The sequence below is a fragment of the Nipponia nippon genome, unplaced genomic scaffold, assembly GCF_047370975.1.
Source record: "Nipponia nippon isolate SJK-2023a ecotype South Korea unplaced genomic scaffold, ASM4737097v1 scaffold_6, whole genome shotgun sequence".
Classification (NCBI taxonomy): Eukaryota; Metazoa; Chordata; class Aves; order Pelecaniformes; family Threskiornithidae; genus Nipponia; species Nipponia nippon.
The window spans coordinates 3,591,364-3,615,650 of NW_028262380.1; the positions used below are offsets into that span (position 1 = coordinate 3,591,364).

General features: G+C 52.9%; 1 protein-coding gene across 5 annotated transcripts in view; it reads right to left on the reverse strand.

The window, feature by feature from the left end:
* Positions 1 to 362: 362 nt before the first annotated feature.
* Positions 363 to 24,287, reverse strand: part of RNF24 (ring finger protein 24) — a 33,273-nt gene continuing 9,348 nt past the window's right edge. For 3 of the 5 annotated variants that reach the window (XM_087737528.1, XM_087737525.1, XM_087737524.1), the window contains 5 exons: positions 14,481 to 14,630; positions 7,962 to 8,004; positions 6,944 to 6,985; positions 4,032 to 4,111; positions 364 to 2,467 (listed from right to left, as the gene is read on the reverse strand). In XM_087737528.1, the coding sequence (XP_087593654.1) occupies positions 2,329 to 2,467; positions 4,032 to 4,111; positions 6,944 to 6,985; positions 7,962 to 8,004; positions 14,481 to 14,623 (447 nt within the window). In that variant the 5' untranslated portion in view covers positions 14,624 to 14,630 and the 3' untranslated portion in view covers positions 364 to 2,328. Of the gene's footprint in view, positions 2,468 to 4,031; positions 4,112 to 6,943; positions 6,986 to 7,961; positions 8,005 to 14,480; positions 14,631 to 21,490; positions 21,679 to 24,287 lie in introns of those variants that run through there. The other 2 variants (XM_087737527.1, XM_087737526.1) reach the window with 2 other exon arrangements.

Genomic DNA, 24,287 nt, shown 5'->3' on the forward strand with positions numbered 1-24,287 from the left:
GCTCGTCCCTCCCTGCATGTTCTGCTCTCTGGAAAGCAGCTGCATTTCAAAGCATGTTAATGGAGGGGAAAAAAAACCCTAAAAATTTAGTATTTGGCCGTGGCTGGGTAGCGAGGCTCCCTTCTCGCTGCCCCGGTACTGCCGTCAACCAGGTGCCTTCCAAAGGGGCTGCTAAACCCGGTTTGACTAAAACCCACGCGCTAGGCCAGGCCTGGTGCTGAGAGGAGGGGGGTTTCCGCACGACTTGGGTCTGAGCTTATTTTTGCAGCTTAGCCCTCCCTCCACAGGCCTCGGGGCTTTCAGGCCATGGCGTGCCGCTGTTGGCAGCCAGTTCCTAGCAGCGCTCCGGGGCAGATGGCGGCGGTTTGGGGTTTGCCGGCAGAGTCCTTCGGTGGCGGGCGTCGATGGGTGCGCGGAGGCCCTTTGAGGTACGGGCGAGAGGTGAACGCAAGGCCTCTCCAGCGCAAAACTTGTGTTCTGTGCCTCTTGGTGCCAGATCCAGGCTGCGGCTCGGCCGCCCCTTGTCCCGCCAGCCGGCATCTTCACCCAGCGACGGGCCGGAGCCTCCCGAAGAGGAGGAGGAGGAGGAGGGCAGCGAGAAGGTCGCTCCTCGTGTTTTCCTCCTGGAGAAGGTGACGCAGGACATCTCCAGCTGGGACCCGGCCCCAGCACCCAGCTCCGCACTAGAGGGCAGCAGCCCTCCGCCGGGGGACAGCCGGACAGGGGACAGCCGGACGGGGGACAGCCGGACGGGGGACAGCCGGACAGGACAGAGCCTCGCTGCCGAGACGGGGACACGGGGAACCCCCCAGCCCCAAACCACCCCGTTTTCCAGGCTCCGGGCAAGGAGGGATGCTCCTTTTCCCAGCTGCAAACACACCCCCGCTTCCAAAACCTGCTTTTATTTACATTTCAAGTCAAATCACATGCAAACCGGTTGGTTGGTTGGGTTTGTTTTTTTTTTTCCTTTCCTCGTTTTTTTCCTTAAGAATAGTGTGATTAGCAAAAAAGACGCATTATTAGAATTTTAAAATAGCAATTAAATATACAAAAATATAGCTTACAAAAAAAACCAACCAAAACAAAAAAAAAAAAAACCCCAGCGAACGTTTTTAAAAAATATTCTGCTGCAGAATTCGTAGTGTACAAACACGTCTATGAGGCTCCACGCTCCATAAACAGTCTGGGGAGTCGCCCAGTATTTACAGGAGGGGGGGGGGCCGGGAAAGCCGCCGCCGTGTAATACTGACACCCCCCGCCAAAAAAAAAGGGGATAACGGTTGCGAAGACGGAAGGGGAGGCCGGGGGGGGTTTGCTACAGTGCCCGAATTCGCCCCGCGAGGTGGTCGGAGAGGCGCGGGGGCCCCCAGCGGCGGGGGGGTTTGGGGGGTTTTGGCAGGGCGAAACGCTGCCGGCTCGCGCGTCGCTCGCCCAGAAACCCCCCGGGGCCAGGCTGGAGGTGATGGGATGAACGCAAAGGGCAGGATTTTTGCCTGTCCCCCCTCACCTCCGGAGTTTTGAGGAGGAGGCGACGGCTGCCGGCTCTCACCGCTGCTGGTTTAGGCCAGGCTGGTGCCCGTCGGCGGGACCAACGGCCCCGCTGAGGTAGCCCATCGCGCCGAGGAGGGGGGCGGCCACCCCAGGGAGGGCGAGTTGGGTAACCGAAGCCCACGAGACCCCATGCCACCACCGCCCTGCCCTCTCCTGGGGGCGACAGCGGCTTCCCTGCCCCGGTTAGCCCTTTCGGAGGAGCAGCGGGCGCCAAGGAGGCACCAAACCGCGGCCCGAACCCCAGCGTGACCCCATTTTCTAGGCAGGGATGGCAAAGGCAGAGGTCACCTCGTTAAACGAACGGCGAAGAGGAGAACGGGGCAGGCACCAGCCGCGATGCTGCATTTTGGGCATTGTTTTTGATGGCGGCGGAGGGGCAGCAGGGCTGGAAGGCGTACCGGGGCGTTCGGGGGGAGGTCGGGTGGCTCGATGCCGCTCCATCGTGCCCCGCGCCGCTTCCCGGTGGACGTCGTGCTGGAGAAGGGATGTGCTGGAAGAAGGATGTCTGGCGGGGCGCCGGTGGAGAGGAAGCAAGCCCGGGCTCGAGACCCTTCATCCCGGCACGGCGGCGCGGAGGCAGGTTTTGGGGGCGCGGGACTCTTCCGCTTCGACCGGCGGGGATGTTTTCCCCCCTAAAGTGCTCCGGGCTCCGCGCCCACCCGCCCGCGTCCTCGCCTGTCCCTCCGTGCTGGTGCCGTAGTGCTTTGGTTGTGTCCGAGTCCCCCGGGGCGGCGGCGGGGCCCCCTCGGCAGCGGGGCAGCCCCCGGGGCGGCGGAGCTATACGATGTTCTCCGCACCAGGGAGGGGGCCCTGGGGGGGGCCGGGGTCCTGCTTGCTGTGCAGCTGGGCCAGCTGCAGCACCGGCATGTTGCAGAGCGGGCAGACTTTCCGCACCTCCAGCCACTTGATGAGGCACCTGTGGGGGGGGACGCAGACACGGGGGGGGTCAGGGCAGGGCTGCTGCAACGCCCCCCCCCCCCAGTTCGTCCCCTTAGGGGTGGTAGCCACCACAGCGGGTGACGGGCCACGGCCCGGGGACCACTCGCCACCTCAGATCCGTGTCACCCCCCCCGGAGCATTGCTGCTGCTGAATTTTTAATTCGCCATTTAGGTGCCTGTGTATTTTATTAGGACATTTTTGTGCGCGTGTGTGTATATACATGGATTTTTTGTGTACCTATACTATATTTTTTATATATATACAATTTATTATATATTATTTATATTATTATTATATATTATTTATATTATTAGTATATATTATTTATATTATTATTATATATTACATATTATTAAAGGCAAATAAATATATAAATATGTAAAAATGTAAACACACAAAATATCTGAAATACATATATACACAAAAGGTATATATGCATATGTGCATTTTATAAACATATAATATATAAAATGCATCTCTACATCATATATATACATCATACATATATAACGTCTATATATTACACATATAAAATTCGTATCATTCTACATTTTTGTAAAATATATATCTCTATAAAATTTGTATCTACACGTTTTTCATAGAGTCACAGCCTATCCTGAGTTGGAAAGGATCCACGACGGTCGTCCAAGGCCAACTCCCCACTCAACACAGGGCAACCTACAAGTTACAGCCCATATCCAAGAGCGTTGTCCCAACACTTCTTGAACATCAACAGGCTTCGGGCTGCAACCACGTCCCTGGGGAGCCTCTTGATGGAATCACAGAATCGTGAAGGTTGGAAAAGACCCTTAAGCTCATCGAGTCCAACTGCTAACCCAGCACTGCCAAGGCCACCACTAAACCGTGTCCCTAAGCACCACGTCTCCCCGGCTTTTAAATACCCCCAGGGATGGGGACTCAGCCCCTGCCCTGGGCAGCCTGGGCCAGGGCCTGACAGCCCTTTCGGGGAAGAAATTTTAATTGTTCCAGTGGTTCTGTATATATATTTTATAACCACATATAAATAAAATATCTGTAAATATACACACACACACACAAATGTACTTATACATTTTGGAATATATAGTCTATACATACATAAAGTGAAGTGGTTTTGCCAGCTTACGACTGGACCTTTGCTGTTCCAAATGCTCAAATTCATTCAAGAAGGGGCTTTTGCTGTAATTCCCCTCCTTCCCCTGGAACTGGGGTGGGAAGATTCATAGAATCGTTAAGGTTGGAAAAAACCCTTAAGCTCATCCAGTCCAACCGCTAACCCAGCACTGCCAAGGCCACCACTAAACCATGTCCCTAAGCACCACATCTCCCCGGCTTTTAAATCCCTCCAGGGGTGGGGACTCCACCCCTGCCCTGGGCAGCCTGGGCCAGGGCCTGACAGCCCTTTGGGGGAAGAAGTTTTTCCCAATATCGAATCTAAACCTCCTCAGGCGAGGAGCAGCGGCACCAGCAGCCCTCACACCAAGAGCCTCCCCGCAGGATTTGGGGCACTCGGCTTCGCTCTCCTGCTCCCCGCACTTACTTTCTGTGGAAGGCATGTTTACAGGGACAGATCCCCAGCTCGTCCTTGGGCTTGAACTCCTCCAAGCAAACGGCGCAGATCTGAAAGATGTTGAGAGGCAGAGAAAAGGGAGTCAGCTGCTGGGAAGCATTTTTTGCACACAAAAACTACGTGGACATCTCTGAACCAGCCAAAAACCTCCCTGTAAGCGATGCCCTTGGCCAGTTTCCATCTTCTCCCTGGCGCTCGCCTCATCCCTGCCTTGGGTTGGGGGGAAAAAGGGCAATTTGGCTTCTGATGGCGACAAGGATACGCTGGGAGTGGGGAGAGAAATACCTCCCAGCACCAAAGGGAAAGCAACCTCCTCTTTTGCCATAAACCCTCTGTTTTGACCAAGCAGCTGGTTTTTTTTGCTCCCTGTGCTGCAGAAGAAACATTCGGGAGGTTTCTGCGTCGCAGCAGGGTGAAATTCCCCCGAAAGCCTTCCCACGCTTGGCTGCCCGGCCTTTGGGATCTCAGGGTGGAGGGGGATCCCCGGTGGAGGGGACCCCAAAGCCCCCCTGGAGCAGCAGCCGCGAGGCTGGGATGTGTTTTGATGTGCCGGGAGGCTTTAGGGTGCAGGGGACAGATCCAGGCCGCTGCTTGGTCCCTGGGATCAAGCTGCATCCGCAGGGATAACTCTGGGAAGAGGAGAAGGCAAAGGGTGCATCCCTGTTTTGCCAGCAGGCAAGAGACCCAGCCAAAAATCTCCTTCCCCCACACCGTCAGTTTTTCCTGACACATTTTGGATATTCCTGGGGATTTTGGATATTCCCAGCTGTTTTTCCCAACCCCCCAGCCTAGGAGTCTCCGGCAGTCCGAAACAAGGGCCAGCCCCGCTGCCAAAAGCCCTGGGGATGAGGCAAGTGGCTGGCAAGCACCGCGGGAGGCTCCCGGCTTTCCCGGGAACGCGGCGCCCGTCGATCCTTTCCAGCCACCCAAAGCTCGTCAGAGGCTTTTTTATTGAGCGAGCAAATGCTGGCGTAGCGGCTGGGGTTGGTCCCCGAGGAACACACACGCATCTTGAGCCTCGTGAAAGCCCAGAAGAGGCAGCGTGATGGAAAAAAAAACAAAAGAGGAAACATAAACGCAGAAACATGGGGCTGAGGAGCTCGGCGGGGACTTTCCCCTCTGCGAGGCTCCGGGCGAGCCCTGGCAGCCACCCCGTGGTGTTGCAAAATCCCCCCCGTGCTCCGCTTTCCAGAACCGCTTACTGTAAATACCAAAATCCAAATGCCCAAAAAGGGATATTTTGAAGGGAGACAGAGAAAATCCTTTCCAGCCTTTCCCGAATCCCGGGGAAGAGCTCGAGCTGCTCCATCCCCTTCCCCACGCACCCCTCCTCCTTCCCGAAAGCGTTTGGGCTGGGAAAGCTGCGGAGAACTGGGAGCAGAGGTGATGGAGGAGGAGGACGGAGGGTGATCGCTGCCGTTCCCGGCTCGGGCACGCTCCCAAATCCCCCCTGCAACGAGCTTCTCACCCTGGGAAGTGCTTTTAAGTCTCTGTGCTGGCAAAACCCCCTTGCTCTGCTCAGGGAATTAAAAAAAAAATAAAATAGCAGCTTATAAACAAATGGAGCTGGTATTTAACAGACAAGCGGACTCAGGTCCAGGATGCAGGCGGGCATTTTTGTTGTCATTTAGGGGAAATAAATCCAGCCGGCGTTTGAAGCAGGGTTCCAGCAGATTCCTGCTTGACTTCAGAACGAAAAATGGTTTGTAAATAGGGACCCTCAGCCCCAAAACAGCCTGGAAACCTGCGGAGAACAACTGACGTGCCTTAAACCTCAAGGGGCGGGCAGGTAGGGGTGGATTAGGGTAACATCCTTACTCCGAGGCGTGTTTCAGCCTCGGAGATCCTCTTAACTCCTTCACGCGAGGGACCCAGCCAGGAGCCACCGCTGTGCCCACATCGCGGGGACGGGGCAGTCGCTGGTGCAATTCCCCCTGCAAAGTTTAAATGCAAAGTCCGCCGGGGCTTTGCTTTATGGCTGCCGAGGGCTCTGTCCTCCTCCTAAATCCGAGAAGAAACCCCCCAGGGGTTTCCACTTTCTGGAAAAAGTGGTTTTAATACTTAATACACCCAAGCAGAGACCCCTTTGCCTGCCTCTTCCAGCCAGCTCTTCTCTGCAAAGCTGCAAACCAGGCGCGCGAGGGGCAGAAGCCCGGGGAACGTGTTTATCTTTGATTTCAATTAAATCCCGGCAGAGTTTACTCTGCCCGAGTAACGCGGCCGGCAGAGATGTGCTGGATATCGTCACGCTCTGATGGCGGCGAGGCTGAGCGGGGCTGGAGGGGACGTAACCGTCAAGGGACACGGTTTATACACGGCCTGGCCTGCATCTGCCTCCCCTTTTAGGCACGGCTTTTTATCACGGTGAAAATAATAATGCAGTAAATAATAAAAATAATAATGCAATAGATAATAATGCAATAGATAATAATAATAATGCAATAGATAATACTAATAATAATGCAGTAGATAATAATGATGCAGTAAAAGCTAAAGGGACCCAGGAGGAGAAGGGAGGTGGTTTTAATCCAGCCCCTCTTTGCAGATGTGCTTTTACCGTCCGCATTAACAAGCAATGAGACTTTCTGGAAGAGAAAAGGTGCGTCAGGGAGAGATGGAGCTGCCGGCCGCTGTTAACCTGCCCCCACCATGTTCCCTGTAACCGGGCAAGAGGCCGGAGCAAACCCCGCTGCTGGCAGCGAGCGGGCAGCGATGCCGGCACACCTAGGCGTGCGTTTTGCTCCTGAAGGAGTTAAATTTGAATTTTTGTACCTTCCTACCTGTGCCAGCCTTTGTCTGTCCCCCATCCCCTCCCCAAGCGTGAGGAAGAGGAGGGTGAGGGGGTCTTTGCCGCTAGGCTACCGCCCCAGGGATGTACTCACCTCGTGTAGGTTCAGCTCCTTCACCTTTTCCTTGAGTATAACCTGTAAGACAGAGCGCCGGGGTCAGGACAGCTTTTGCCTAGAGTGTTCGCAGCAAAAATCTCCGTAAATTGAGATCCCATTTAGCGTCCCAGTAGAACTGGAAACCCCCAGTAAACCCCGCGCAGCCAGGGAGCGCGTCAAGTCTTCACCCCCGTGCAGATGCAGGAGGAAGGCAGCGCTGGCACAGCTATAACCACTAACGCCAGGACCAAACCCAGGAGGTCTCCTCCCGAATTTAAACCTCCCAGGCTCCCACGCTGTGCAACAAGCTCCTGCGCAGACGTCTGCCACTTCATTTTCACTTCATGCAGGCTAAACATCTGGAGAGGGCGATAAGTCCAGGACAACTATGTATTATCCTATCATATCAGCCCAACTCCACCCAGTTTCCTGCTCGAACAGCAGATCAGAGGCAGAAAAATTACACAAGCCCTAGAGAAAACAGGAGATTGAAGCAGCAGCCTGACACCGATCTCTTGGCCGTCTTATTTTCAACAAGGATGCTGGCGTTTGCCGAGGTGACGGTGTTCCCTACCAGAGCCCCATGGCTGCAGGTGGACCAGAGCAGCCGGGTCCGACCCAGGGAGCAGATTCAGACCCCACAAAACATTGTTTGATTGCTGGGGAAGCGACGGCATCACTGCTCACCAGCGGGAAATAAGGCGAGGGTTTGGAGAAGTTGCCCAGTTGAGGTGCTCCAGGGGTGGAGATGTCCCCACTGCCCAGGGACCTCGTCTGAAAACGCAGCGACCTGCAGACTCACAGGTGAGAGGCGCTCCTGCGGCGCCCGGCTGGTAGGAAAAAATTAAATCAGCGGGGACAGAAGTTTGCCCGGGTATTACAACCTCTCTTCCAAGACCAAAAGCCTCCCAAGAAGAAGAACAGCACAAGGAAACCTGACGGAGTGACTACTCCAACGTGGATTTGGCACTAAGCAGAAGGGAAGAAGACAACAACGTACTCTGTATCATCTCACCTGTTTGTAGGCGTAAAGCTCTTTGTGTGCCTGATGTCTGAGCCTGCAACCAAAACAGGGAGAAACGTAAAGACAGGCAGAAAAAAAAAGAGGATTACTGCAATACCTCAAACATTTCATTCCCCTCCTTTCCAGATTTAATTTTTTTAAAATTTTTCATTTCGGAAACAAGAATGGCCACAAGAAACGACGAATGTAAGCAACAGCCAGCTTTCCCTGTAGCTGGGAAGGCACCGTCTCCATCCAGAAGCATGCAACCTTCTCCCCTTTTCCTCTTTTGACCTCCCTAATTTTCCACGCAGACATCACCTGCACCGTTAAGACCAGCAAAAGCTGTTGCGTAAATCAGGAGCTGCCATAAATACCCCCAGTTTCCAATCACTTCTGCTGCCAATGTTTTCTAGACTGGATGCAGCACCTTCTTTCGAGCGATGGGTATTCAGACCCGAGGAAAGCTCCGCTCCTGCTCGAGCGAGGATGGGGAAGGAGACCTCCCCACCCAGAGGTTTCCCACTGAAGCCCCCATCGTGCTGCTCGGGCGATGTTGGGTTCCTCAAACGCAGCTTTATCTTCAAGGATAAGCTCAATTGCACTGCTTCTGCCTCCCAAATTCTCAGGAAGAAGCATTCAACAAGAGGTCATCTGCTGGTTGAGCACACAGAGGATGGCTATTTATCCGAAGACACCACCGGAGCAGAAAGCTTTGGAAGAGAAGCAATGGGATGTCTTCTGTCTCTCGCCTCCTATCACAGGGGGCAATTTAACAACCAGAGCTAACGAGCTGCCAAAAACCACAGGAGAACGAACCTATATCGTGGGATTTTGGGGGTTTTTATCAGGAGAGCAGGCGGGGGTGTGCTATGTTCAAGGATGGGGTGACAAGCCCAGGCGATGACCCAGGACAGGAGCTGGGGCCGTACCTGACGTGGCGGTGGAGGAAAATCAGGATTATAAGCTGTTTTCCCCCCACCTACCTTTCAAAGCACTGTGCTCAGTACAATTTTGAGTTTTAGGGTGTTTTTTTTCCCCCCAATAGCATCCATTCCCAGAGCAAATCAAGGGATGGAGACGGAGGGGATGAATCTACTCCAAAAACGCCTGCCGTGGTGGGATGTCCGGCCGGTGGCAGCTGGAATTTGAGGCCACAAGCAAAGGGCCGGTCCCATCCCCTCCCTCCCCAGGAGGCAGGGGTGGGAGCATTTCTCCCCATTCCTGGGGACCGAACGAAACGGCAAACACAAAAACACATCACATCCCTCCGTAGTTTTCAGTTCAAACTATTACTAATAAAACATCTTTCCACAGCAGAACAAGCAGCAGCCCATTTTCCACAGCCTGGCGGAGCGGTCTGCAGGCATCAGCTGGCCGGAGAAGCTGACTACGCTCCTAAAATAAATACATTAAAAAAAAAAAAACAACAACTAATATTGCTTCTCATTAGGAGACACGGCATTTAGTGAAGTGCTCTGAACACTCAAGAGGGAAGTCACCAGGGCTAAAGAGTTGGCCAAGGACTTTGAATAAGATGTCAGCGTGTGTCTGCAGGGCTTGGACAGCCATAGGAATATTTTCCCCAGCCAGCCTCGAGTGCGATTTCAGATGGGAAACCCCCTTGCCTGTAATTTCACTTCGAAAATATTCTGGAGGCTGTCTCAAACCCTGGCTGTTTCACCCTGAGCTCTCGGAGGCTTTCTGATCCCGCAAGGCTGTAGTGGGCGAGTTATAAAAATAGGATGTAAAAATATATTCCTGTCCTTTTTTGCTTGAAAACACCCCCCTAAAACGTCGTGGGCCTTAAAAGTTGAGGAATGGGTAAAAATGCAGCTTAATGCTGCAGAGAGAATTGCAGTAAGTCAGCTCCTGAGCCCCGAATTTAGCAGGGAGCCATCCCTCCTCCTCTAATGATGCTGCCTGGCAGGGAACCTGCCTGCAGAGCCACGGATAAAATTGCAGCAGGCAGAAAGGAGAACGCTGGGGTCGCATCCCTCCGCCAACGACCCCGAGCAGAAACACGAGCAGAAGATGCACGAACAATGGAGAAAACAGGATGAAACCGGCCCGATCCGCAGGGATCCCGGCGTCTGGGAAACCGGTTATGAAACACAGATGGGGCAAAGCAAGATGCGCGGCTGGAGACCGCGTACGAGGGGAAAAAAAACTCTCCTAGCACGGGAAAAAGCATCTGTCAGAGCACCGAGAGGCCGCCGAGGCTTTGGCCCCCATGAGCCAAAGCCAGCGGAGGGAAGGTGTTGAGCAGAACAAGCCCAAGCATCTGTGGACGCCGTGGAGGCGACTGGACCAGCGACATGGAAGAAGCGACCACCTGGCCATGGATCCCTGCAGCTCCGTGCTGCTGGAGGAGCGCGGATGCTCAACGGCATGGGTTGGTGCTAGGCTGTATGGGGAAACTTTGCCAAAAATAGTAATAAAAAAAAAAGATAAAACACCTCCCTGAAGGTTATGGGGAACGGCGTGAGCACATCTGGTCCCGAAGCGTGCGAGCTCCGCCTGCTCCTCCACACTTTCCTTTCAAAGCCAGGATCCTGGGCCAGATGGATCCCGGTCGGACCTTGCGCAGCTGTTGTAATGAGACCCCGGATCCTGGCAAGCGTTATTCCCTGTCGGACCCAGGGCTTCATCCATCTCGTGTCAAGAGCTGTGGCTCCGGAGGAATTTCTGGCAGATGGCTGGTTTAGGTAAGGGACCACACAGCATCTTAAAAGCCAGCGCGCGGCTGGAGACCGTGCGTGCGCGCACACCGTCACCCATCTCTGAATTTCGTAACCGCCTCTTGCGGATTTTGTCATCTCTTCCCAAGCTTTCCATGCCTCCCGAAGGAAACGGAGCATCTCGTTTCTCTGGGTGACTCCGAATCATCTATAGCAAGTGAATGACTATGGGAATAAAATGCAGAGGAAACAACTTTTTGCAGGTTTACCTCCAAGATCTGCTTATTTGATGCCTTAGCGTAGAAAGAGGAGAGGTGCCAGTGCTGGCTCTTTGCCCCACCACCGCATCGCTCTCCCCAGCCCGGCTCCTTGGGCTCTCCAAACCCAACCTCTGCGTTTGATCCTGGCAGGTTCGAATGCAGAAGGAAACAGTCCTGTAAAAAAGGACTTTTTAAGGGCTACGTGCCCCGTGTCTCCCGTAGACTTTGAGCCGCTCTAGTCTGGGCAGAGACGAACCCCGTACAACCCGCAGCAAAGCACGGGCAGAGAGGATGCGGCAGCGTTCACCCAGGGCGAGCGTGCACGTCGTTCAAATGCTTGAAAAGCACGGCGTCGCTCGGTTCAGCATCCTTCCCAGCTGGGTTTTAGGGGACCGAAGGCGACATGAGGTTATTACTTTCATTAATTCAGCAGAGATCAGACACAAACACCTGCCTGCAAAATTTCATTTCCTTTTTCTTCCTCCCTTTTTTTTTAAAAAAAAAAGTCGCAAGGGTGGGGCCTGTGCTTTGTACCGGCGTGGTCTGCAGAGGCAGAAGAGCTCAAGATTTGCCTGGACTGTGCACAGACAGAGATAATCCTTGCTTTCCTTTTGGCTGAAATTCCTATCGGACTCCCTTTTGAGCCAACCCGATTAAAATCATCACTTCTTCCTCCCATCGGAGCGGGCAGCGCGCTCTGTATGGACACAGCTGCGAAGCGCTGCCCACGTGCCCTTCTTCCCCGGCGCATCCTTCATTTCACGCCGTCAGCTCTGCGATTAGGGGTACATACACCAGATATCGGCTTTTCCACGCTCCGGATGCCTCCCCAGCCGGGGATACGGAGGAAGGCTGAGCGGGATGCTCTGATCCGGAGCAGGCGATGAGAACCAGGGCCCAGAGGATGGTGTCACAAGCTCCGCTCCTTATTTGCCAAATATTTGCAGATGTGTGAGTCACGAGAGAAGAGGGAGAGGGAGAGGATGGGCTGCGTTGCCTCTGCACCTAAGCAGGGCCTGGGAAAGCCACGAGCCCATTACCTGCACGTAATCCCCGTGGGTGCAAGCGGAGCCCTGGATCTCCCAATGGGTCCATCCCTGCCCGTGCCTCTCCGCCCTGGGTCGGTTTTTCTGTGACGACGCAGTGCGATCCATGTTGCATCTGCTTGTTAAATTAACACCTCTCTTTTACATGGCCTCCAGATGTAATTCTGTATTAAAGCCACGCATCTCGTTGCAGAAGGCGTCAGGAATGCGTGGGGTAATCCAGGAGGCTTTAGCAGCTGGTTCAGGAGGGGGAAAAATTCAATTTAAATTCAATGTTTTACCTTTTATACCAAACGCTCCTGCCACAGGGCTACAGGTATTTGCTCGCTATGCAGCCAGGCACCAGCAATGCTTCGGCGTTAAATGGTACTGAAGGGGAGCAATACAGCAAACCCTTCCCGGAACAATGATTTGGGATGCTCTGCACTTGCAGGAGCGTGGTCCTCATCCTGCTGTCCATCTGCAAGGCTTTCCAAACCACGCCAAAGCTCCAGCTTTTATACCCCGCATAATCTGAGACTGCACAGCAAATTCAGAGGAGGTGGATGCTCCTGGGGCACGTCGGCACAGCCAAAACCCTCCAAAACAAGGGCCGGAGGATTCTTGTTTGGCACCATTTTGCCAATAATAGAGCTGGGGGCGGTGGTTTGAAGGGCGATTCATAGAGTCTTTATAGAGTTTAGGGCTATAAAGGGATCATTAGATGATCTAATCCGACCTTCCATCTATCATAGGTCATTAAATAGCACTTCGTTACTCCTAGGAATGGGAGCCAAAACGTCTCTTCCAGAAAGGCCCTCTGTCTTGATCTGAAGACATGAAGAGACGGAGGACTTGCCACTTCCCTTGCTGGCTTGTTTCACAGGTTACTCACTCTCCCTCTTACAACACACCTCCAACTTCTAAATTTAAAGATTTTCTGGCTTGATCTTCCAGACATTACTACTTGTTATTTCTTCTTTGGGGCAGAACACACCCAGCAAGACCCGGTGCCCAGGAAAATACTCTGAAAGTCCAAACACCTCTTCATGTTGCAAGCGAGCCATATAGATTCAAGCTCAATCTGGGCAAAACACGTCCTTGAGCCCTCTGAATACCATTTGTCTGATTTTTTTGCATCCCCTCCCACTGACATCCCAGTTAAAATGCGAACACTGGACGCAGATGCAATATCTCAGATCAGACCTTGTTAACATCGAGCACCAAGATATAAATCGCCTGGTCGGTGATGACCCCTTGACCTGTTTCTGCCTTATCTGCCAGGGTGGACAGATGCCTTGCATCTTCAGACACCCTTTTCTTGTGCATAATCGCAGGCAAAAGCAAAGATATGATGGCCAGGCAGCCCAAATCACCCCTGGGTAAGCCTAGGTTTGGGCTCACCTGCAAGTTTTATGAGGTTTTGCTTCACACAGAGATGAAAATAGGTGGAAATCATCAAATATTTAGAAGGTGACACCGAAATCTTGCTTCCCCAGTCTACAAAAGCAGGACAAAACATTTTTAACACCCTCTGGATAGAAAATCTGGTGGGACTGGCTGCTGTGAGCCAGCCAGACGCAGCCTCCATGGTGCAAGAAGAGACCAGATGCCTGTCTGACAGGGACAGGGGGAGAGGATGTGATGGATGCACGGCCAGCAGGGAGCTGGGGCCATCCGAAAAGCCAGAGGGGAGGGAAAAGCGATGGAAAAGCTCTTCTGCAACTCGGCAGGAGAGCTCTGGGCTCAGAGGATTTCGGCAGCCGCTGCCGGCAGGGCGATGCCCTCTGCTCCTGGCCGCAGGGATTGGCGCAGCCGGTCCTGCATCCCGGGTTATCGGCACAACTTGCCCCCATCGCCACCCCGACTCCCAGGCACCGAGTTTTTCCCCACTTGCCTCTCGCTTTCCCTCAGGCAGGAACAGTTTCTCCTCTCAGTTCGTGGCCCAACTGTCTCCCCAGTGGCCCATAAAATAATTAAAACAAGCCCCAAATTGGAACAATCTTTAACCATCCTGTCCCGCTCCCCATCGTTCAGATTAACAAATCAACTCTGCACCATTAATCTCTAAACTGCGCTGTTGAATGAGCAATTTGTGTACAATAACGAACGGAGCAGGTATTAAACATTTCTTAAGCACACAGCACACAAGTTACTCATTAAAGAGGAAAACGTGTTGAAACATTTAAGCAGAAAGCAGGAACCATAAAACATCCCTTTCCAGTCTTTTTGAGAAGCCAACCATGTTTTCATGCCTGTTGGAGCATACACATAAATATATCGCCTGTTTTTAAAGCGGATAATGTAATCGCCCTACGGGACTGGTAGCTCCAAGATGCGTTGGGCAGACGGTGTTCGGTACTCACTGCCTTTGCACTGGGTCTATTGGCTCTATTAGGGACGAACGTTGGGCTGAGCATGACGATGAGGGAAAATTAAACCTCTCTCATGGCTCATATCAGTTTGGCAAGACATGGTGATGCCATCCTTGTTTTGGGATGGAGGGATCGGTGCTGGGCTCGGTCTGAAGCAGCTGTTGAAAGCAGCCGGGGAAAATTCCCTTACCTGATCAAGTAGCAACAGAAGAGCAAACTGAGGATGAAGACGAAGATGGCCGTGCCAAAAACCACGATGTATATGTTGAGAGGCAGGTTCTGGAACCCAATGTTCGGCATCCTGAAACTGTAATGCTGGAAGTCTGAGCTCATGGGTAGGCTGTGGAAACAGGGAGAAAACACACGGACATGAGGCTCCTTCGGCAGCACAGGATGCCCTTCGGAGGAGACCAGCGGCCCCTCCAAAGGCAGGTCGGGGGGAAGGAGGGGCGGCCAGCCCAGGGTGAAGGCATCCTTGCCCAAAACTCAGCCCCCAGCTCAGCAACACTGAAAACAAAGCAGGGCTGGATCAGTTGGGGCTGGGATTTTTCTTCTCCCGCTGTGAGCTTCTCCTCCAGCTATTTCCCCTCTTCCTTACACACATCGTCCTTCGAGTTAAATACTGCATTGGACGGATAGCGGGGATTTGCATCCGAGCAGCCCTGGCTGCAGCCAATGCCCCCAAACCCTCATTAATTAGGCCAAAATATTGAAAGCAGCCAGAAAGTCTTGTAGCAAGGGAGGTTTTTCTTCCCTTCCCCTCCCTTGGTTTCCAAGATCCATTCCTCATTCCGTAGAAATCCCCCCTCCAAAACCATCGAGCACGCACAGGAACCAGCACGGGTTCAACACGCTCCCAGCGCATCCCAGGCAGGATGGAAAGGACAAGGACATTCCCATGCCATAGGCAGCGCTGCTGGAAATTATAGGGGTCATAAAAGAGACTTTGGTTTTCATAGAATCACAGAATCGTTAAGGTTGGAAAAGACCCTTAAGATCATCCAGTCCAACCGTTAACCCAGCACTGCCAAGTCCACCACTAAACCATGTCCCTAAGCACCATGTCTATCCATCCTTTAAATCCCTCCAGGGATGGAGACTCAGCCCCTGCCCTGGGCAGCCTGGGCCAGGGCCTGACAGCCCTTTTGGGGAAGAAGTTTTTCCCAATATCCAACCCAAACCTGCCCTGGCGCAGCTTGAGGCCGTTTCCTCTCGTCCCATCGCTTGTTCCTGGGGAGAAGAGACCGACCCCCCCTGGCTCCAGCCTCCTTTCAGGCAGTTGCAGAGAGCGATGAGGGCTCCCCTCAGCCTCCTCTTCTCCAGGCTGAGCCCCCCCAGCTCCCCCAGCCGCTCCTCCCCAGCCTTGTGCTCCAGCCCCTGCCCCAGCCTCGCTGCCCTGCTCTGGCCACGCTCCAGCCCCTCCATGGCCGCCTTGGGCTGAGGGGCCCAGCGCTGAGCACAGCACTCCAGGTGCGTCCTCACCAGTGCCCAGTACAGGGGCACCATCACCCCCCTGCTCCCGCTGGCCACACTGTTCCTGATACAAGCCAGGATGCCATTGGCCCTCTTGGCCACCTGGGCACACTGCTGGCTCATGTTCAGCTGGCTGTCAACCAACACCCCCAGGTCCTTTTCCACCAGACAGCTCTCCAGCCACTCCTCCCCACGCCTGCAGCGGTGCCTGGGGTTGGTGTGACCCAAGTGCAGGACCCGGCCCTGAGCCTTGTTGAATCCCATACAGTTTTGCCACATGAGAGCTGGTATAAAGGCATTTTCGCGGATTTCAGCTTTATTCCTCAGTATAACCCCACACTGCTTCCCCCCAGCGAAACCCCGAAGCATCTGCAAAGAGGGAGATGCAAGGATGTCGGCTGTCGACGTACCGCATCTCGGACGCGTGACCAAAACCTCCCTCCCCTCGGAGAAATCCAATAAAGCCACAAGCAGCTGCCTGGGAGAACGACTTCAGCGTATGATCTCTCCCATGATTTTAGTTTTATCGCGCAGGACACTAATATTTTACAATAACCTTCACGGAGTGTTCTTCAGGAGTCAGGCAGAAAACCAGCCCGATGCCTCTGTATCGCCATAAAAACCCCCTCGCTGCCGTAACCTCACGTTAATGCTTGAAACCCTTAACTGGAAAGCATGTGTTTATTATTGCTTCTTCTTATTCCTTTCTATCGCAATCACCCTCCCAACCATTCACCCTCGAACGATCACAACTGTCTCTGACCAGGCATAAAGTTCACCCACCCCCAGCTTAGAAAAGGAAGTTAAAAAATATGCCTTGTTTTCCTTTCTGCCCACGGGAGAGGGCTGGACGCGCAATTAAATTTCACAACAAGCAGGGAAAGTACCTGAAGTCTGAACCTTGTTTCCCAAATAAAATTACCACGGGATAACAAAACCTTCCCCTGGAGCAGGGAGTTTTCAACAGCGCATTAATTGCGTGGCTCCCAATTTTTGCACAGGGTGAGAAGACAGCGGGGAGACCGCGAGACCTGAACCCCAAACGTGCCGGGGAGCGATGCTCCAAAAAATCAAAGCATCCTCTGAACGTTCTGCCCCTTCTCCAAGCAGCATCCTCACTCCTGCATCTCCTTTTCCCTTTCACCCCCCTTTTTTGCCGAACCCGCTGGGTCTTCCTTCATCTTCCCATCTTATAGGCATTGCTCATACATACGTTGCACGTTCCCCCGGTGCTACGCAGGGAGCAGACTCACCTTTCATCCCCGCTGCTTCGCCAGCACTAGCCCCTCGCCCGCACCCTCCTCGCACCCCTCGCCGAAGGCAGCATCTCCGCCGGTGCCGAACGCCCGCCCGAGAGCCTCCTCGCTCCGGCTGCTTTCGGTTTCTTTGGCTCGCTGGAAGTTTCAAGGCGATTTCTGCTAAAGCCTGGATTTGATTAAAGCCTCCGGAGACCAACACACATGTTCAGAAACTCTCCTGGCCAACGTGGAAATGCTGCAAGAGCTTGGGGAGCCGGCACACCCCTCTGCGAGCGCTGGTGGGGATGGGATTTTACAGCACAGCAACCAACCGGCGGCTCACGCTCCTCCACCAACGCTTGCTCCGCTCAGTCAAGCTGTTTTGCTTTGCAAATAAATCAAAAAAAAAGCCAAAACTCAGCCCCCAAAGCTTTGTTCCTGGCTCCGGCAGAGTTAATGCGCAGCTCAGCATTGCTGCGTAGGGTTGGGTTTGGTTTTCGTCTCCGCGCCGTTTGCTGGGTCAAAGGGATTTTAGACAGTTCGTGGGCTCTCCCCTTGGCCATGCTCACGTGACAGAGGATGTTTCGGCCGGAGGACAAGGCTCCGGCTGTCCCTGCTCGCCCTGGGGCTTGTGCTGATAGTCACTGGCATTGGCCAAGGTTGGCCGGCTCCAGCTCCTCAACCACCCAAGAGGAAATCAAACGTCCTCCATCTAAGAAAGCTTGGGGTCATTTTTGGCAAGGAAGGAGAGACCACTCTTGGAGAAGAGGCAACAAAACCAGCCAGCACCAGACTGCTCTTTTTTTGTCCTTTACAACTCCTTTAACTTGTGATGCTCTTCTTACCAGAGCCAGGGGCTTTGGTTCAGCTCGCCCACCAGGAGATGCCGCAGCAGACCAAGCCCAAAAGCAGAGATGGAGGGTAAGGAGGATCCAGGCTGGATTTAGGGCAGCAAATCTCATCGAGCCAGAAAAATTCCTTACGGTCACATCCAGCCGAGCCATGCAGCTCTTCCACCGGTCCCCAGGACCTCAGCCGCAGCTACAAACCATCACAGCCCCCGGCAAACAAACCATCAGTAGAAACGGAGCTCCGTCCCACCCACAGCATCCTACTCTTCCTCCAACCATACCACTTCTCTAATATTTTGCCCCAAAAGGATGTCACCGATGCTGTCACCTACCTGCCAGCCATACCGCAGGGTCTCAGCCTGCCGGGGACAACCCTTTGGTCCCCTACGGTGTAAGTCCAGCAAGTCCCACACTAAATTCATCCAGCCCGCGTGTGAAAGAACCTTCTCCACATCGGAGCTACCCTGGTCCTCCCTCCCTCCTGCTGCAACAGCTGAGAAACGTTATGGCAAAAAACACGGAGGTTAGAGGGAAAAAATCAGTTAGCCTGCGCAGGATCCAGGAAACTGTTAACCTTAAAAGACTTCACTGACATCTGATGATTTTAAGCAGCCAAACTTTGGGGTTGGTTTTGGGTTTTTTTTGGGGGGTGGGGGGAACTGTATTTTAATCTGCTTCAGATTTGCGAGAGCGCAGCCAAAAGAAATAAAAAAGGAGCCGTAAAGAAGGATGAAAAGTTTCTGGTGCAGAACAAAAGCCTCCCTGTTGCTCTCTCCACAGCCAAGGCATTTCAGAGCAGGCAGATGCCCCTCCTGGGGCACCCACCAGCCCTGGCAGGTCCCCACGGTCCCCGGGATGCGGGGCACAAGCTGCCGGGGAAAAGGGGGTTGCTACCCCAGAAACCTTACAGAGGGGAGCATTTCCCCAGGGCTGGATGCGACCCTCTCCACAGTGTGCGGTTATGGCGGGGGGGGGGAAGATGCTGACTTGCTCCTCATCTGAAAAATGAGCTGCTGGGATGGCAGAGACAAAGCGGCGGGGAACGGGGGTAGGCGCCTGCCCAATGGCCCCATGTCTCCAAGGTCTCCAACTGCGCCGGGGTCCATCACGTCTGCGCGTCCCCGCAGAGCGTGAAATCGCGGGGAGAGGACCGCGAAATGTCGAGAGCCGGGAAGGGTGCCTGCCGGCCAGCAGCGCTCAGGACAGAAGAAATAAGTTTGCTGAAGGATAAAACTGAGGAAAAAGTGGGAAGAAAAAGCCCTGAACCAGGGATGCCCTACAGGAGTCCCGAGGGCTGGCTGGAGGGAAATCTTTTAAGTGCACATCAAAAAAAGAAAAAGTAAAAATATATATATATGTGCATGCATATTTCTTTGCAATATATATTGCAAACAAAACCACCTCTGGCTAAAGAAAGGAGAGAAAATCTGACTTTCCCAGGCTGCAGCACAGAGGGAAGTGGCGGGTATTTATTTAACGATACAACAGCTTGCAAAAATGAAAAGCAACGGCGGTGTCCTCGCGACGGGGCCGTACGCAGGGACGCAGAGAGAGCCGGGGATGGCAACGCCACAAAGCAGAACGACCGGGGCTCCGCGCCTCCTCCTTCGTTCCTCCCTCCAATGAATCAGCCGCGCGGGGCCGAGCACATCCCTGTTTCTTCGACGACTACGAAAACAAGCTTTAATTAAAAGCCAAGTTACGGTTAATGGCGTATTGAGAAGTCAGGAAGTGTTACAGGTCAGCATTAGCTCGGCGGCTTCACAGCGCTTTGATTACAAGTTGGGCTGTTAAAGGCAAACCTAAATAAGCCACCTAGCCAAATTAATCCCTATTATAATCATTGCAAGCATTTAATGCGCTTAATAAGCGGGGCCAACCTCTTACCCAGAGCTTTCATCAGGAGATCTCAAAGGGATTAATAAAGGAGGCAACTACCTTCTTACAGGCAGGGAAACTGAGGCAGGGAGCGAGGCAGGAGAGCCGTGGTCCCCACGGCCGGGGGGCGACACCAGGGATGCCGCTGCTCCACTGCAGGTGATGCCACGAGCATCATTCACGGGCTGAAAGCCGTAGATTTTTTTTCTTTCCCGCTGCTTTGCCACGTGGATTTGAACCGTGCGCTCCTTCTCTGGGTTTCACTTATTAAAAAGAGCTGCTCGTGCTTTTTTTTTTATTTTTATTATTATTTATTTATAATACCAGCACACAAAGGGGCCACTCGAGCGCTGTACATCACACCTAAATATAGCCCATGCGCTGGGCGGAGGGGATGTTTCTGCCTCTGCTGTTGTAAATAAAAACCTATTTTCAGAGGAATTTACCTTATGTTTTTGAGACAAACAACTTCCTCCACAAGGACTCAGAGCAAACCCCGGCTGGTCTGAACCTCCTGAACCATTAACTGGGGAAACTGGACGGAGCTGGCGGTCTGAGCCCCCTCAGCATCCCACCGGCCGAGCTGGCGAAGCCAACCCGTCTCCAGGAAATACTGAGCTTTAAAAACTCAACAAAGCCAGACACACACAGGTTCCTGTTGCCCGATCGAAACCACGAATCTCAGGGAAAAGAAAATGCTAAGCCGTGGCGAAACTCCAAGTTGAAGTATTTTATCGATGGGAAAGGTTTCAAGCGGGCGCAAACGGCGTCTCGAGTTTCAAAGGCGTTACGCAAGTCCGCAACGTGTTTTATGCAGGTTTAACCAAAACGGTTATTAACTCGGTTGAAAGTTAAACTGTGAGCAGCTGACGAGACCTTGCTGAAATACCCCAAGATGTACTGTGAAGCGGGGTATTCTTCCATGCAATAAATCCACAACATAAAGGTTATTTAATGGGTATGCCTAAAAGGATAATATTTTAAAAAAGAAAGATTTTTTCCAGGAGTTTAAAACGCAGCAGTGAGAGGTGCCTGCTTTTAACTCGCAGGCAGAAAAACCCCCGTCATGAACCCCAAAAGAAAAGCAAAGCCCTGACCTCAAGCAGCTGGAAGGAATTTCCTTCAGCTCCACCTCTGGAGCCGGTCCAGGGCCAGAATCCGCAGCGTGGCAGTGGGAAAATCGCAAGCAGCTGCAGAGCCGGCCCCCGAAACCAGCATCGCTGTCACCTGAGAGACGCCGAGATGCCACGCGGCCGCATCGCCTTCGCCTGGGATGGAGCTGGGGAAAGCTCAACACCGCTCCGGCCAGGAGCGATGCCCTTTACCGTCCGAAAATGGGGGGAAACGGCAGGATTGAGAGCAGGGGGAAAAAAAAATCTCGGCGTGCTGCGATTTTAGTAGAGCTATGATGCTTCTGCGGGGACGGTGTCAGGCCACAGCCTGGCTGCATCCAGCGCCAGCTCCAAGCGTCCAACCCGACCCACCTCCTTCACCGCAAAAAGGCAGCCGCGAGCAGAGAAGGAGCGGGAGCGACAGCGCACAGCTCGGCAGCGTTATTGATTAGCAGGATTAACAACTGCATGGCAGAGCGTGCCGGGAACGGAGAGCATCCCGACAGGTCCCTCGCGGTCCCTTACACCGCGGGGCAGAGCCGTACTGAGGTCCAGCAAAGCTCGTCCGGGGCGATGCTGCGCCGCAGGTGGGGAACAGAAGAAATTTTTGGGTGTCAAATGGAAAAAAAAAAAACCTGTTTACTTTACCCATTTCAGCTCCGTGCAGGTTTGGGGGACAGCGGTGGATTTTTGCTGTGTGCCTGGACAACCAAGAAACCAAACTGACCTCCAACCGAGAACCGCTTTGAACCTTTGATCCCTTCTCCCCGAGAGTGAATCCGATGCTTTTTTTGAACTGGAATCAGGAAATTTCCTGGCTGCTTTCCCTGGCTGACACCGAGCGCAAAACCTTAACCCTCTCCACCGCCTTTGGGCAGGGGGACACAGACAGAGCGATGTGACAATGCGACGGAGCAACCAGCCACTGGAAAAAAATAGAAAAGTCTTTGTAACGAAAGAAATACCTGGCAGCGCAACCGGTACCGCTGCAATTTTCAGCAAGTGCTTTTGATTCTGGACAGTTTAACAGACAAATGATCCCACAACCTTAACACAGAAGAGCACCTTTAAATGTGAAAAAGCTTTTGCTAGCATTGGCAGAGAAACTTGCAGAAAATAGGTCAGCTGCAACTCCCATCGCCGAGTTTAAAGTCAAGTGCTTTCACCCAGTGCCATTGGAAAGGCAAACCAGAGGTTTGCTCAGGGCTGATTTTGCAAGTTCCAGGGAAAAAAAAAAGCAAAAATAAACACGGGGGGAAAAAAAAAATCAATAGCACTTTTTAATCCAGTCTGCAGGAGGGGGGAGGCAGAGTTTGGAGGAGAATCCTGCTTGGGCTCCCATCGGATCGCAGAAATGAGAAATGAACACTTATCAGGAGGGTTTGAAGTGGAGCCGGCAGCTTCTCGCTTCGAAACATGCACACAAGCTGCCCGAGTACGGTTCGGTTTGCTTCTCCGTGATGAAATAACACTTGAGGAATTTTTTCCCTTTGGCCTTGGGGATTTTTAAATTTTTTTTCCCCCCCTTTTCCTGGCACGCAGCTCCACCCCAGATCCCATATCACGGCCTGCGGAGGTCACTCTGTCTCCCAAAAGCGTGGTGAGAAAGGAAGCGCCGCTGCCTCCTCCTGCCCCCAGCCCCGTTCCTACTCACGGCGGTGAAAGCAGAAGGTGGCAGCCCCCCGGTACTGCGTACGGGGTCACGGTGACGGGACCACATCACCCCACCCCTGCCTGCCGCCGCCGCGCTCGACGGAGCACCGTCGCCCCGTACCATACGGCTGAGGTGCTAAAAAATTTAATAACACGCATGTTATTAAACGTGGGTGTGTTTTAGCCCAAGCAAAGCACCGAAATCCAGGGCTGCAGTCAGACATCACTGTGGGGTGGGCAGCTTCACACCGCACGTCGCAGCCCCCCTGCCCCTATTGCTTAATTTGGTGGAAATAAGTTTCCACCTTCATTTGCGATTGCTCTTCTTCATTTGCAGAGTTTTCCCCAATTAATGGGTTCCTTGGGGAAAGCGGATTGGAAACCCCGCGAGAAACACTCAGCCTACACCGTCGAAGGGCCAGACCAGAGAAGTTGGCGTTAAACCCTCTGGGGAATTTGCAGATTCCTGGGCGATGACACCGAGTCGGGGGAAGCAACAGGGGCTCCTGAAATATCACATCTGGAAGAGAAACCTCGCTTTGATCAAGTCGTCTTCAGGCTGAACAAAAGCAAATCGCTTTCTGCGGAGCAGAAGAGCGACCAGCCTTCTCTGCTCTTTTATATTGAGAAGCAGATGGACTAAATGACCTCCTGAAACCTTTTTCCCCATTTCCTAAGCTCCTTTAATGGGAGAAAAAGAAAAAAAAAAAATCAGTGCAACACCCAGGGATCAATAATCCCTACAAAATCCTGCTGGAGGTAGGCACCCTGCGCCGGCGATGGGAATCGCAGCTGCTAGCAGTCATCCTATAAAGGCAGTAAAAGGAGCCAAGCACAATTTGGGACGCAGGAAGGCATAATGCTCTCGTTTACACTAAATAAGGTTGCTAGGTTATGGATTTTTTTTTGGGGGGGGGGGGGGGCGTAATCTGAAAGGGGATCCAGATGGCTGTAAAGCCTTGTGGTGGAAAAGCAGCATGAGGCCAGAAAGGGAAGAATTCCTCTTTATGCTGCTGCCGTCTGCTCCCGGATCCTGGATTTCAGTCCTCAGGAATGCTCTCTGCAGACCCTTTTAATTGCATCATTTATATTTGTGGTAAAAATTAAGGAGAAGAGGTAGCTGGATGCAGAAGAGAGAAAAAGCTGGTGTCTGGATACCAGAAAAAAGTCACTAAAACAAATCCTACAGAGGAGCCGTCCCCCAAATCCCACATCGATTTTGCAAGGTTTGTATTTTAAGATGCTGACAGCATCAAAAAGCCTTCAGGAAAACCCAAACAAACTCAAAACTCAGCCTGCTGGGAATTTACACTAATGCCACGTCACTGCCGTTTGCTATTTTTTCTAATACTTACAGAAAAATGAGCTGCGCAGTCGGCCTGCCCTTCCTCTGGTTTTAACAGAAGCACTGGGTTTTGGGGGAATATTTTTTCTTTATCGTTCCTTCTGCTCTGCTAACAGAGACCGAGGGGATTTTGCAACGCTTTAGAGTTCAGCAAAAAACCCCTCCCTGGAGCCATACGGATACGGGACACAAACTACTTCACTCCCACGGGATCGGCACAAGCAAAGACGGCTGCAAGGTTCATAAAAATCTCAAAATTTAGCTGGAAATGGAAAATTGAACTTTTCCACTCCTGGGCTTGCATGGCCAAGCAAGGTGCTTGATGGAGATAAATACGCATAAACCCAGCACAGGCATCTCCTCCTCTGCGGTGCAGATACTGTCCTTCTCCCCTGTTCTCCCCAGCATCGTGGCCTGACCTTGGTGGGATGGAGAAAGTCAAGGGAC